We start from the raw sequence: 16,045 nt of genomic DNA on the forward strand, positions 1-16,045 counted from the left end.
CTCAGCTATGTCCTCCTTATGTTTCTCAGGCAGGTAGAGTAATACTTTATCTAAACTCTTCAACACCTCTGCATTTACTAATTTTACCAAAGGAGCTTCAATTTGAGAACTCATGGCCTCATCTTCTAAGCCATCAGGTGTGTCTTTCTCGTCATGTCCCTCCCTTGTCAATTGGAGTACACAGACTTCTGGTCATGGTATCTCTTCAGATTATTCACATGACATATCCATTGATGCTTCCTTTTATCTGGGGAACTGATTGCATACTTTCATCACTGAATTTTTTAATATAAGGTCCACTAAATCAAGCCTCCAGTGGCTTGCCAGGCAAAGACAGCAGAACTAGTACCTTAGTCGCAAATTTCAAAGTATGGGTCTCTGCTGTTCTATCCTCTTGGTTCTTGGTCACTTGCTGGGAAGTGTCAGCTTGTTCCCCAGCTACTGCACACGTTTTTGAAAGCCTCTTTCAAAATTTGAACACTAACTTTAAGTGGATGATTTCCTCTCCTTGCATCAAATAGCTTTCCTTAAATTTGATAGGTCCTCTACTTCACATCAGTAGCCTAGCTCAAAGGGACTGAAACTAATTGGTGCTTCTCTAATGGCAAATAATAAAACGATACACCTTCATCCCAAATACTGGGGATACTGAAGGCAACTGGCTCTGATCACAGTCCTTAGTGTTTGATTATATCTTTCCGAGCCATACTGGGCCTATGGATGATAAACAGATGATTTAAGCTGCTTGATTCCTAAGATTCACATTTTTTCCTGGATTACATGAGACATGAAAGCTGACCCCTGGTCATACTGAACTTTTCTTGGTAATCCATACCTAGTAAAGAATTGGATCAGCCCCTCAGCTACAACACTTGCCATAATCTTTCTCAAGGTAATTGCTTCTGGGAATGGAGTAGACAAGTCCATGATAGTTGAGAGATATTTATATCTTGATTTCATTTTGAGCAGGGGTCCATCACAATCCACCTTACTAAATGGTTCATCAAGCCAGGTATTGGTATCAAATTGGCTGGTTTGTTCGACAGCTGTAGCTTCCAAGAAGAGATATGTATGGCATGTGATGCAAAGTTCAACTGCAAAAAATGCCTCATTGCCTGAGTCTTTTGAGCACCCAAGTGACTTATCATCTGAATTTCATGAACAATCCTTTCGGACAATTATTTTTGTACAGTATGACGAGAAAACTCCAACCACTATGTTGGACAATAATACAATTGGTTCAATTGTATTATTGTCCAACATAAAATGAACTTGCTTTCTGACTTCTGAATCTCCCTACTGTAACCAGGAGGGACAACAGTCTTATGGACTCCTGCACACTCTTCATCCACTAATCTGTGCGGAGGTCTCCACTTCCTCATCAATATGTAGTTTATTTTATATAATGCTCCAGGACCGCCTCTACCTGTCTCAGAATACATTGTCTGAGAGTCTCTGCAAACCAGGGTCTACCGGTCCTCAATCAAGAAAGATTTGTAAGATAATTCAGCCTCACCTATCTTTAGACCCTTCAACTCCATCCACATTCCAAAGACTTGAATTGTCTGCCCCCACAAGTGAATTTCTTTTGTCTTGTTTAGCCCCACAAGCCTGGCATCTAGTTTGATTTGATTTATTATTGTCACATGTATAGTATACAGTGAAAAGTATTGTTTTTGGCACGCTATACAGACAAAGTATACTTACATAGAGAAGGAAAGGAGAGAGTGCAGAATGTAGTGTTACAGTCATAGCTAGGGCGTAGAGAAAGATCAGCTTAATACTGGGTAGGTCCATTCAATGGTCTGATGGCAGCAGGGAAGAAGCTATTCCTGAATTGGTTAGTACATGAGCTCAAAATTTTGTATTTTTTTCCAACGGAAGAAGTTGGAAGAGAGTATATTCGGGGTGCATGGGTTCCTTGATTATGCTGGCTGCTTTTCCGAGGCAGCTGGACGTGTAGACAGAGTCAATGAATTGGAGGCTGGTTTGCGTGATGGACTGGGCTTCATTCACTACCCTTTATAGTTTCTTGTGGTCTTGGATTGAGCAGGAGCCATACCAAGCTGTGGTACAACCAGAAAGAATGCTTTCTATGGTACATCTAAAAAGTTGGTGAGAGTCATAGCGGACGCGCCAAATTTCTTCAGCCTCCTGAGAAAGTAGAGATGCTTTCTTAACTATAGCATCAGTGTAGTTACAACACAATATAGGATCAGTCCAGGGTTTTCCTTCTGCAAAATCTCAGTACCCCTCACCCTGGCTGGCTTCTTCGAAACGTTTGGAGATGTCAGTACCTTGTTACTGCCAGATCATTTCCCAATAAAAACTCCACCCCTTCAAAAGGCAAACTGGGGATAACATCAATAGTGGGTCTGCCCCATTTACTAAGTCACATTGTAAATTTGATGCAAGTGAACAGGTGAAATAACTCCCATTAATGCCCTGCACCAATACCTTTTCTTCAATCAGATTACCTGACGTCATTGCCAATGACTGTGCTGCTGTAGTAACTCTAAGAATATAAATTTGTTTGCCTGCTTTACTCGATGAACAGGAATACTTCTCCCTTAAACATAAAATTCCTCTAACTCTCAGTAGTCTGATTTGTTTTTAGTATTTATTATTTCATCGATGTGGGAGCCACTGGCAAGGCCAACATTTGTTGCCCATCCCTGATTGCCCTCGGCTTGCTAGGTCATTTCAAAGGGCAGTTAAACGTCAACCGCACTGCTGTGGTTTTGGAGTCACCTGTAGGCCAGACCAGGCAAGGATGGCAGCTTTATTTTCCTAAAGGTTTAGTGGTGGGATTGGAACCCATGTCCCCAGGACTTTTGTCTAGGCCTTTAGGTTACTATTTCAGTGACATTACCACCAAGCCATGCCCTCCCCTTTCACTTTATCAATACTTGGGAGATGCCTGTCACCTGCTCATCCTGAGCTATACCCACTAAGTTAGTAGCTTTTTGAAGGAGCACTGTGCAATTATACCAATGCCTTGTTGCCAGCTACAACTTCTGATGCACCATTTTCTGGAGAAATACTCGGCCTTTTGGCTAAGATCAAGTGTAGTATGTAGTTTTGCTGTGCTGCACTTGGTCGAAGTCATGAGGTTACACTGAGGCTTCATTTGAAGCAATTTTTTAAAGTGGCATCTAGGCCTTTTGGCTAAGATGCAAATGAGATCAAGCCTTGGAGGAGGTGCAATGTCTGCTCCAATCTGCTTGGATCATGTAGATCAAGCCCAAGACCAGAAGCAGCCAGCCTGTCTTGTCAGCTTGGATTGGGAATGTCTCGCTTGTTGAGACTTTGAATTGGACTTTGGATTGAATTGGATATAAACAAACAAAAATGCTAGACACAAAAGCCATTGCCTTTGATTTTAATTTCTATCATTTTGCTTTTACATATCCTGTTTTATGACCATAAGAACATTTTGGTCGCCTTGAATCTTTATTTTACACTTGAAGCACCTGTTTCCTCCTCTTCACCATCCTCCTCACTTAGAGCCTGACCATTTTCCCCTGTCAAACCTTTGATCTTTCCAGTTCATTTGGGGGATTGCAGACAATTGTTTACTGCTGCTATGTATCATAGAATCATAGAAACCCTACAGTGCAGAAGGAGGCCATTCGGCCCATCGAGTCTGCACCGACCACAATCCCACACAGGCCCTACCCCCACATATTTACCCGCTAATCCCTCTAACCTACGCATCCCAGGACTCTAAGGGGCAATTTTTTAACCTGGCCAATCAACCTAACCCGCACATCTTTGGACTGTGGGAGGAAACCGGAGCACCCGGAGAAAACCCACGCAGACACGAGGAGAATGTGCAAACTCCACACAGACAGTGACCCGAGTCGGGAATCGAGCCTGGGACCCTGGAGCTGTGAAGCAGCAGTGCTAACCACTGTGCTACCGTACCGTGTCTGTGGGTTAAGGTGTAGCTATCAGCCAAAATAGCTGCTTCCTTTTTATTAGAAACTTTATGGCCTTCTAAATGAGACTTAATTCCTTGAGAGAGATTGCATTTTAAAATTCCTCCATTAACAACCTGTCTCTGCGGTTTTCAAAACCCTGATTTCAGCTTCATTGACCATCTCTTTTTCTCGAGTAAATTCCACAAAGGTCTGATTCTGTCTCTTAGGTTTCTGAACTGCATCAATATCTGCAGACTGTTCATCCAAAAGGGTTTTGTAAATCTCCAAAGCTTTGCCTACCAGAATGTTTTGTAATGGGATTGTCCAAATTTTTTGTGGCCCCAGTGATATCATAGTAATTTTCTCAAATGATACAAAATGAATTTCAGCTCTGTCCTTACTGAATTTAGGCACTAGGTGAATTATTCCTTGCCAAAACAAAATCCGGAATTAAATCTGAATCTTGGTCAAATTTGTCTGCCATTCCCTGTCCGCATACTCAAAGCCTTTTTCCATCCAGTTCAAATCTCCTGGCTTCTGTCTGTCTTTGCAATTAAAGGCTTTTCCTTTCATTTGGTCTTTAAAATTCCCCATGTTTTTCTCTTTTTTCCCTTTGGAATTCTAATCCAAGTTTTCACATTTTTCATCGCTTTCTCTTTTGACTTAAAGTTCTGCTTTGCTTTCTCCATTTCAAGCTACTTAAATTGCAACTAAATCCTATTCAACTTAATCTGTGTATTGCGGATTACCACTATCTTTCGTGAGGTTCAGATTCTGAGCCAATACCTCAAACTATTTCTGCTTTCATAGTACATAATTTTAACTCTATTTCCAACTTTTCTGCCACTACTTTTCAATTAACTGTTGATGACTGTTGCAAAGCACTTGAAGACAAATCCCATCTTCCACAGAAAGCCTTCTTTTATAGACATAGCCATTTTTTAACTTAATTGAATACAGCAAAAGGTCATTGTGAAATTGTGTTCCCTTAAACTTTGACCAAACCCACTGTACATCAGCCTATGGATTTTAAATCCCGCAAAGAACCCCCAGTTTTGTTATGGGGTGGCACAGTGGTTAGCACTGCTGCTTCACAGCTCCAGGGTCCCGGGTTCGATTCCCGGCTTGGGTCACTGTCTGTGTGGAGTTTGCACATTCTCCTCGTGTCTGCTTGGGTTTCCTCCGGGTGCTCCGGTTTCCTCCCACAGTCCAAAGATGTGCGGGTTGGGTTGATTGGCCATGCTAAAAATTGCCCCTTAGAGTCCTGAGATGCGTAGGTTAGAGGGATTAGCGGGTAAATATGTGGGGGTAGGGCCTGGGTGGGATTGTGGTCGGTGCAGACTCGATGGGCCGAATGGCCTCCTTCTGCACCGTAGGGTTTCTATGATTATAGAGACCAAAATTTCCAGTTAACAGTTGAAAAAAAGTATGTCAAGATTTCACCTTTTAAATCTTCCACTGAAGCAAATGACTAAAAAACATAATTAAACATTATTTTCTTGAGGCATCTTTTACTTTAAATTATAGAAAAGAGATTCCCTTTTTAACTTTTAGCACAATGGAAAATCTTCCACTATAGTTAGACATTACACTGTCCGTTTGTCCTACAGGAACCAGTCTAAAATTCTCAGCTCCTAATGGCTTGCTTCCTTTTTATGTACCTAAGCAGGTAACTTGTATGCCAGAACTCTACCACCTTGTCCGCCACGCAATTGGAGCAGGTGAGGGTCCAACAACGGAAATCTCCGTTAATCTCGGGTGGGAATTTCCGGTCTCTCCCGAGCGAGGCCATAAAATCCCATCCATAATCTCAGAACTGCTTTCACTGTGAGGGTTACACTGTGGATCCTTTCCTCTTGGTCCAAGCTGTTAGAATGTAACCAGTGATTGGACCTGTTGTAATGTGACCAATGGTAACATGCTGTGAAGGTCAGCTGACCCGGTAAACTATGTGACCAATGACAAAATAATGTGGTGGTCAGCTGACTCAGTATAAATAAGAAGCTGTTAAGGATTGTGGGAGCTTGGAATGGCCCAGGGTAAGGCCTCAAGTGTTGGAGTAATGGTTTCTTCATTAGAACTTTTTCTTTGATTTATAAGTTGGAGTAAGTTTTGTTTTATTTTATTGCCTACAACTGAAGAGTTCCTTCTGGTGGATCAACACAAGCTAGGCAAATCTTTCAGTCCCCATTAAATCCTCATGAACTCCATCTTCCATCTAAGCATGATCTCCCACATATGTTCTGCTTAATGATGTCAGCATTTTCTCTGCTTAAGGCGCAGACCTGGCTCGTCATCTCTGACATGACTGTAGACTACAAAAGATAAAACTGCTGTCTGTGATATTCATGGGTTTATAGGAAAGATTGTAACCTGATCTCTAAATGGCTTCCTCTATCTACTTCCCCATGGCAACAGGAAACACAAGTGTTGTATCTAAGTAGAAATGCTGATTAGTTTACATTGATCCCAATCCCCTTTCATCTTGGAAATAAACGGATATTTTACAGCACCAATGTTTACAACTCGGTATCAGAACACTTCTGTGGGACTTTGGAAGACTCGGTCTACAATTGGTACGCCCAGAGACTGTAATCGGTGTCTCCAAATGTAAATATCTTGCACTTTCTTCTCAGTAAAACAATCGGAGACTTCCATTGATCTCAAACATTCAAACCACCTAGGCTCATTCTCAGGCAGATTGCGGAACAGGTCACTTGACCCCCTTTATTTCCCCTAAATTTAAAGACCGCCCCAAAAGATAATTGTAACATATCAGAAATGAATTTGCAAAACTCCACTAAAGGACAGTAAATATCTTGATAAGCTGGAGCGTCTGCACTCCTGCACATTAAACTTCAGAATGTAAAATGTACAAGAGTTTCCTGAACAATTTGTAAGCTGCATTTAACACAGCACTTGTGTTGCATGCTTTGCAGTGTGAGATGGCTTGATCTGGGGTTACACACCACTCGATATGAGTCTGGTTGGGTTGTAACATGAGTTGTACTCTCACGTTTACATCAGCATGATGCACAAGTGGCTGCATGGCTGTGCCCTTTGATATCCGGACCCAACTACTCTAACTCACTGCTGGCTGGCATCCAACATTCCGCACTCAGAAAACTTGAGATCTTCAAAATGTCTGCTGCCTGTGTCCTAACTTCTACTAAATCTCATTAATCCATCATTGCAGTGCTTGCTGATCTATATGGGCTCTCAGATAAGCAAAGCTTTGATTTTAAAATATTTTGCCCTGGCTCCTTGTTCATTATGTAACCTCCTTCAACCCTACAACTCTCAGAACTATTTGTGCCCCTCTAATCCCAGTCTTGTGAACATCCTAGAATTTAATATCTTCTCTGTGGCGACTGTGCCTTCAAGTGCCTCGGCCCTAAACCTTGATAATTCTTCCCTAAACCCCTCTGCCTTTCGACCTGCTTTTCTTCTTCTTAAGACACTTCTTTAAAATATACCTCTTTCATAGAAATCACAGAAACCCTACAGTACAGAAAGAGGCCATTTGGCCCATCGAGTCTGCACCGACCACAATCCCACCCAGGCCCTACCCCCATCTCCCTATACATTTACCCACTAATCCCTCTAACCTACGCATTTCAGGACACTAAGGGGCAATTTTAGCATGGCCAATCAACCTAACCCGCACATCTTTGGAATGTGGGAGGAAACCGGAGCACCCGGAGGAAACCCACGCAGACACGAGGAGGATGTGCAAACTCCACACAGACAGTGACCCGAGCCGGAAATCGAACCCAGGTCCCTGGAGCTGTGAAGCAGCAGTGCTAACCACTGTGCTACCATGCCGCCCCTTTGACCATGCTTTTGGTCATCTGCCTAATATCTCCTTATTCGCCTTGGAGTCATTTTTTGTTTTATAGTGCCTCTGTGAGCACCATGGATGTTTTATTCAAGGTGTTATATAAATAGTTTTGTTATAATGATATCGTTAAGAATAAGAAAGATGAAGTGAAAAGCTCATTAGAATATCTGGGGAATCGAGCTGTTTGAATAATAGATGCTCAGATTAATCAGTGTTAGTTGGCTGTTTTCCTAAATCAATCATTATTGCAGATAGAGTGCCAGTGTTTTTAATTCCTTTGGATGGTTGAAAATTCAATGGCATTAAAAATAAAATAATCTCGCTCATAAATCTGTGTAGTTTCTGGGGATTGAAGTTTACACTCTGGGTGCTAAAATAGGTGCTCCCCGTAATTTGGGTAACAGATAGAGGAGAGGATAACTCACCATTTCAATCAGTAGTGTTGAAGATAAGAATTGGCAAACATTTATCTAAAAACAACCAAGTTTCAGTTAATGCTTATGGTAAATAAACATGATTTATATTTAATCATCTTATTGCTGTTTTGTTTTCATTTGCAGAGCTACATTAATACACAAGGAAGTAATGTAATGTTTATTTATACTGTGGTCTACAGCAGTATCTCATATCGTAAGCAAATAATTTTAACTAATCTCACAATATTTCCAGAGCAAGCTTTTTATCAAGCTTCTTCCTGAATCTGAATGGGGTGCCATTTACTACTGACCAATTGCTGTTAAAGATGAAAGCAAGTTATTCTTTTCAGTTAAGTCTGCAGCCTAAGAAATTTATTAATGGATTGCGTTATTTCAAGACCAAGATGCATTCCATTCCAATTTTATTTCTGGTCATAGAAGTGCTTGACATGCATGGAAAATCTTCACCATGTTTTGGAGTTTGGAAACCAACCTGTTTATGTTGTATAAGATTATATTAATGTAGGGTGCAAATTGGCAAAACCCAAGCATGACCTTTGTCTGTCCTTTCCCAGAATATATCATAGAATCATAGAAACCCTACAGTGCAGAAGGAGGCCATTCGGCCCATCGAGTCTGCACCGACCACAATTCCACCCAGGCCCTACCCCCACATATTTACCGGCTAATCCCTCTAACCTACACATCTCAGGACTCTAAGGGGCAATTTTTAACCTGGCCAATCAACCTAACCCGCACATCTTTGGACTGTGGGAGGAAACCGGAGCACCCGGAGAAAACCCACGCATACACGAGGAGAATGTGCAAACTCCACACAGACAGTGACCCGAGCCGGGAATCGAACCCAGGACCCTGGAGCTGTGAAGCAGCAGTGCTAACCACTGTGCTACCGTGCACAAATTCTAGCAACAAACCCACATATATAGTAAATATATGTGGGTTTGTTGCTAGAATTTGCTAACTAAAATCATGCAGGTTATCTTGCTGTACTACAGCAATGATATCCAGCCATTGGCCACGGTAACTGATAACTTGTCTTAAGGTTTTTGAATTGTAAAGAGAGGTAAAGCATTTGTGATTGCTTACCCTGGGGAAGAGGGCTGTTATTTGTCAAGAGCTTAATGAAAATACAGAAATTGAATTCCACTATTGTATTTGAATTAGAATCATGGAATTTTATAGCATGGAAGGAGGCTTTTCAACCGATCATTCTCCACTGGCTTTTGGAAAGAGCTACTTGAACCAGTCAACTTTGTGATGCTCCAGAGTATCAGCTAGTACTCAGTATATAAAGCACAGAAACAGACCACTCAGCTCAACACTAATATTGGTCTGTATACTCTGGATGAGTCTCCTCCTGTTCTGTTTATCTCATCTCAGCCTTTCAACACATCTTTCTATTCCCCTCTTTTTCATATATTTGTCTAGTTTCCTTTTGAGAACATCTATGCTATTTCCTCAACCACTTACAATGGTAGCGGTTTCTACATTTGAATTACTCTGTGTGAAGAAATTTCTTCTTATTTCCTTTGTAGCTCTATTAGTAAATATCTTTGACCTCTATTTTTAGATTCTCTCACAAGTCTCCACATCTACTCTCTCTAACCCATACATAATTTTAAATGCCTCTTTTGGACCAGTTCCAAATTTCCCCTTTTCTAAAGTGAAAAGTGCCAATCTATTTAACCTTGCCATGTATCTGTAATCTCTCAGTTCCGGTACCATCCATGTACTTTATTTTTGTATTTTCTACTATGTGTCTGTCTTCCTTAGACTATAGAGAGCAGAGCAATGCACAATACTGACCAGAGTCCCATACAAATTTAACAAAACTTCATGACTTTTGAATTTTAAACTCCTAAAAATTAATCCCAGTGCTTTGTTTACTTTTTAACTGCTTTCTTTACTAACAATGCTGCTAATCATGATTTGATTACCTGTATTCCCTTTGCTTTGTACCTTATTCAGCTTCTTATTTTCAAAAGTGTAGATGATGTTTCTATTTTCCTAGTGAAACGCATAACTTCATATTTATCTATACTTATGTCTGTTTGCCACTTGTGGCAAAGGTCTTATAGCAGTATCAATCATGTCAAAGCATAACTACCTGAAAAGTAATGGTTCAGCACCAAACTCGTGCATATTAGAAAACTATGAAAAATTTGCTATTTTTAAATCTTTTTCTGTATGTTGGTGCCTCTGGCAAAGCTTAGTCATCAAAGAGGTTTTAAGGGGCATCTTATAGGAGGACAGAGAGGTGGGGCAGTTTAATGAGATGATTCCATAGCTTTGAGCTTAGCAGCTGAAAACATACCCACCAATAGTGGAGTAATAAAAGTCAGAGATGCTGAAGAGGCCAGAATTAGAAGAGTGTAGATATCTCTGAGGTTTGTGAAACCATTCGAGATTGGGAGGGGCAAGGCCGTGGAGGGATTTAAAAATAAAGATGAGAGCTTCAAGATTGAAGCTTTGCTAAACTGAGACTGCGTAAGACAGCAAACATATTGGAGTGATGGTTGGTGAGAGCTAGGATATGGTAAGGAAGTTTTGGATGATGTTGAGTTTGGGTAGAATGTGGAAGGTTAGCTAGGAGTGCATTGGCGTAAGTCGGGTCTAGAGGTTGAAAAGGCATTAAGGAGGGTCCCAGCACCACATGAGCTAAATTGAAAAGAACACTTAACATTCATTCACACACACCTGCATCTTAAAAATATTGATTCCTGGTTATGTAACTATAAAAATACAAGATTTTTGCTGATGATTCCAAATTGTGCAGCTACGGGTGACTCACATAATTTGCATCACTAACTTGATCAAGATTGGGAATAAGGTTTTTAATCCTAATTGGAAGACCTGAGCTAGTGTGTCTGAAGAACAGAATATATCTTTAAAGAAAAGGACCCTGCCAGCTTTGGTTAGGTGGCCTGCTGTCTCTCCCATTTCGCAGGTTAAAATCAGGAATTGCCATATCTGGGCATTTAGTGCCAGGTTAAATTGCTCTCCAGTCAGCTTTCTGCTTAGAAGAAGGCGCAGCAGAGAGGATCCGTGCAGAAGCCATGCTCCCCTTTTTACATCACTCGTTAAGATAATCCATTAAGTAAAGAGTTTAAATGTCCCAAAGCTACTTCATAAAGCTGTGGAGAGAAGGCAAGTATGTAAGGATAGGGTGGGTAAGGGAAGTCAGTGAGGTGGCACAGTGGGTAAGGGGTTAGGGAGGTTGAAGTTAGGGAGGCCTAAAGGGTTAGAGTAACTCGGGTGTTAGGGTGTAGATGGGGGTAGGGCGGTAGGTGGGTGAAATGGGGAGAGTTGGACTTGTCAGGCAGGGAAGGTGTTTAGGGGATAGTCATGGGTGGAGGAGAGAGTCGGAATGGTGGTTTGGTGGGTGAGGGGGGTGTGGCGGTCAGTGGGAGTTAGAGATGTTTGTTGTATTGTTACCCAGGAGATGCTAGACATGGAAAATACTCGTCTGACTCCTGCTATTAACCTTTTTCATACTATTCTTGAATTGGGAGTAATTGTTTTTTTAAAATAATAGCTGAAAGTTGGCTTTCTGAGCTAATGAAATTCAAAGGAGCTCGAACTGAAATTGTGCAATGAGCTACTGAGGAATTAACAGTCTTGAAGTGTGGAGCAAAAATATGCCTGCATGAATGGACTTGTCTGTAGTGCGCACTGCGTAAATTTTAATTTCAGTCATAATGACTGCTCCAGCGGTGTGTATGCTTAAATCCTGAAATAACAGCAATTTAATTTAAACTGAATAAATCACGCTACGGTTCAGATTTGTTTATGACTAATGAATTAAGCAAAACAATGTTGCAAATTAGCTATTAAAGATATTTCCGAAATGTATCCATACTGAAGTTTCAGAGTAATTAGTTTAAATAGATGTATTTCATACAATTATTGAACAAATCGGACAAACTTGACTTAAAACTGGCAGGTGAGAGAAGAGAGTCACATGAGCTAGTCTTTTAAAAATGGTACTTATGGCACAATTTGATCTTTTTCAAGTTTAATATGATAATCCATAATCATAAATTGGCGCTATGTTATCAATGAAACACCAAAGTCATTATAATTTGATTAAGTTTATATGCTATTTTTAGCCCCTCTTCTGTGTATATTCTGCAAAATAGTAATGATTCTATGAAAATGATAACTTAACTAATTTGTTAAATCCATTTTTGTGGCAGGTAACTCTGAATTGGTCAAAAGCTGTAGGTGGAACATAGAGAATTTGTGATTTTCAGGAAGGTGTGTTTAAGTAAGACTGATTAAAATAAGAGATACAAACAAGTAACCTAATATATATGCTGTTACATTGTAGTGTCTGGAAAGTGAATTTTTTCTCTCATTTTTACTTTTGCCGCTTTTTCTCTGTCAACATCAGTTTTTCTACTTAGACTGTGTGTGGTAGCAGACAGTTAAGTAATAGAGGGGTGTCACAGACAAACCCAATTCTGTTCTTTTAACATTGACACGCACATCCTGAGAAAAGTTATAGAACCATACATTTTTACAGCCCAAATGGAGGCATTTTGACTACCTGTGTCAAATCTTTGTTCTCGCTGCCTCCCACTTTTCTGTTTTCCTGGAGGCCAGTGCATTTGTCTACTTCAAATATCTAAGCATTTTTCCCTCAAAAGATGCAGTGGTCTCTGCATCAGTTGTTCTCCATGGTAAAGTATTCTATTCTGCAACAACTTTGTCTTAAAGATCCATAAATTCTGATGCTGTTTGTAGCTCGCTAACTGTTTACATCAGCTAATTCAGTGCAGACTGGAAATCATAACCTAGAAATTTCCTCTTCTCTTTACTGCTCAATGGATAAGTTCATTGAATTATTAAGTGACTAAAGTTGAATATATTTCTTTATTGATGTTCTTGCACAAGCTTGCTGAGTTTTAGCTTTTTCCTAACTTGGAAAATGGTGAGTGGTTGAAAATATGTAGAAATTTTATGGCAATGGAATGCAAGGAGAAAAAGAACAACTGCAATTAATCCTTGAATTGATTTCTTTTCACTTTAGTGCCATGCGTGTGCTACTTTCCAAACTCCCAAGGCCGTGGATTGTGGATGAGAAAAAGGATGATGGATATACTGCTCTGCATTTAGCAGCACTTAACAATCATGTTGAAGTGGCAGAATTACTTGTGCATCAGGTATGAGTTTGCCTTAGAATTTGTGAAAAAGCTGCTACAGTTTAATGGGGACAAATGTATTACCTGTAGATTTGCTAATGTAGTGATTTGTTACTAAAACTAAATGCTAGCCTAGAGTTCCTAAAGTTGTTGAAGTGGTAGGTTAGAGAGCAATTGAGAATTATATGGCATCTGAGTAGGGTAAAATGTTAATCTGTGGAAAACATTATAAGTGATCAAAATTGGTGCAGGTTCATCTGTTTAGTATCGATTGGTGTTTGTGCCAACGGTAGTTAGAGTCTGACGGAGCTTCTTGAAATGCGGAAGCTGAAGATGGGTTGGTGTTGGTGGATTGTTACTGCAGGAGTAATGTGAAGGGGTTAGTTTGGATCTTTTGGTAGAAATATTGGTCTGTGCAATGCTGCTTGCTGTGTTGACCTTGCAACCGCTCCTCAAGTCCTTTTATTCCCAGGGCTGCTGTTCCAATAACGACCTCTTTACTGCTGCTTGCTTGGTGTGTTTTCCCTTTTGCAAAAACAGATTTTGCAAGATGCAGCAGGCGACTATAATAAGACCTCATTTGGTTGGCACAGAAGGAACTGAATTTTATCCAGGATCTGAATCATTGGCCCAGTATTAACATGCACATGGACAGGAAGTAAGGAGATAGAGTGTGGTCCATTTTGGGGGAGTTAAAATTGTCCCCACTGTTTCTTCAAAGCAAATGACTTTTTCTGTTTCTATCCTGATGCTCCAATGGACATTGTCATTTCGCTTTCCATCCAGGATTTGTGGATGTCGTCAGCCATGGCAGTAATGGGTAGTACCTGTACCCTACTAGCCATCATTGGACATGCTGCTCTTGGTCAAAAAGTGAGAGGATGTTGGAGTGACTGAACACATTCTGGCAGCTACCATAATATTATATGTAATTCATAGAGGATGGTAACATACAAGCTACACATTGAGAGAGTTCTAGCAATTTCCTTTCGTATTGCGAACCTTGTAATTGTTGCAAATCACACTGTCTGTTATGATAACTGGTGACTTCTATGGAGACCTTAATGTATTTGTTATTTATAGGTCTAGTGATTAGAAAAGGTTATTGAAATTTTACTGCTGCACATGTAGTGACCAATAAAAAGCTTCTATTATTTATATGTCTCACTGCTCAGTTGGATGTTGCACTAGAAACTTACAATAATCCATGATTTGTAAAACGCTAAACATTTATTCAAGAAATAAGAATAGCATTTGGTTACTTAAATATAAATTAGAAAATTGGGATATTCACAAAATAATTAAATACTTTTTCCATATCAATAACTCAAAAGTATGGAAATTTGAATGTTGGATATCAGAGAATTGGCACCAAGTCACAAATGTTTAAGTATTTGATGCATTTTTATCTCAGGGCAGTGCTAACCTGGATATCCAGAATGTAAACCAGCAAACTGCATTGCATCTCGCTGTTGAGCGTCAACACACTCAAATTGTTCGGGTAAGATCTATAATGTAAATTATTCATGTAAAATGTGAGAGATGGACCATTCGCGTTAATTGGCTGTTTTGAAAATGATCAGTGTTTTGAAAAGCAAAAGACAACTTGGCCCAGTGTGCCTTGCTGCTGCTGCTTTCCACTCCAAAGGTGTCATTGCAACGTATAACCAATATGCCACACAAATCTGCTGCAATAAAATTTATAGGAAATTGTTTACTTGACTGACTGCTTTATACCTTGCAGTAACAATTTATTAATTCAATTATAATATGACTGAAAGCTGGATTTAAAAAATCAACTTAATGAGTTTTGATTCTCAGAACTAATATTAATCTAATTTAAAGTTGTGAAAAGATAGTATTTGAAAACAAATTGTCCTTCATGAGGAAAGATTATAATCACTAGAACTATAATCTTTTGAAGCTACTGGTTCGTGCTGGTGCAAAATTGGACATCCAGGATAAAGATGGAGATACACCTCTCCATGAAGCCCTGCGGCACCATACATTATGTCAGCTTCGTCAACTGCAGGATATGCAGGATGTGGGAAAAGTAGATAGTGGCTGGGAGCCCTCCAAGAACACAGTAAGTACATTTTCTTCCCTAATTCTTAGTAGTATAATATAATGTTACATCCCAATTGTCTACCTTAATTGTAACTGCAATTTCTTTAAAACAAGACAAGTTTCAACAAATTTAATATTAAGAAAAAGAACATGGCCATTGTTTCATATATATATAAAAATGTGATGTCCAGTTTACTTGCTCTTTCAAAATATTGTGCAGAAGAATAGCTTGGTATAGCATTTGAAGATGACATGATTTTGTACCTATTAACTTATTGCTATCAGCTACATTATGAGAGGATAACGTGGCTGGAGCTGTCTCCTCTTGATTTGTCATTTCCACCCTCCCCCCTCCAAAATGTGCTGATAAACTTGTCTGGTCAGTAGACTACATAAAAATAGATATTCCGAGAACATGTGAAGAAACTAATGTTATCACTTGCCATGCCCAGTGGAGGCATGTGCAATCCATAACTTCAAAACAAAGACTTATTGGTTTGGCATCTTTAGGAATTAACTTTGATTTTTAGAGTGGACATTAACAGGTGGCTAAAATAACTGCTGGCAGGTGACTTTTTCAACTTTTGCTCCAAGTCTCTGGATAGTTCTTGATTGAATAATCATGCAGGGAAT

At 39.9% G+C, this 16,045-nt stretch overlaps 1 protein-coding gene across 2 annotated transcripts in view; it reads left to right on the plus strand.

The window, feature by feature from the left end:
* mib1 (MIB E3 ubiquitin protein ligase 1) overlaps window positions 1-16,045 on the plus strand; it is a 161,194-nt gene that overhangs the window by 117,162 nt on the left and 27,987 nt on the right. For both annotated transcript variants that reach the window (XM_078216432.1, XM_078216433.1), the window contains exons 13-15: window positions 13,234-13,366; window positions 14,760-14,846; window positions 15,270-15,431. In XM_078216432.1, the coding sequence (XP_078072558.1) occupies window positions 13,234-13,366; window positions 14,760-14,846; window positions 15,270-15,431 (382 nt within the window). The remainder of the gene's footprint in view (window positions 1-13,233; window positions 13,367-14,759; window positions 14,847-15,269; window positions 15,432-16,045) is intronic.

The sequence above is a fragment of the Mustelus asterias genome, chromosome 7 (genome assembly GCF_964213995.1).
Source record: "Mustelus asterias chromosome 7, sMusAst1.hap1.1, whole genome shotgun sequence".
In the NCBI taxonomy this organism is placed as follows: domain Eukaryota; kingdom Metazoa; phylum Chordata; class Chondrichthyes; order Carcharhiniformes; family Triakidae; genus Mustelus; species Mustelus asterias.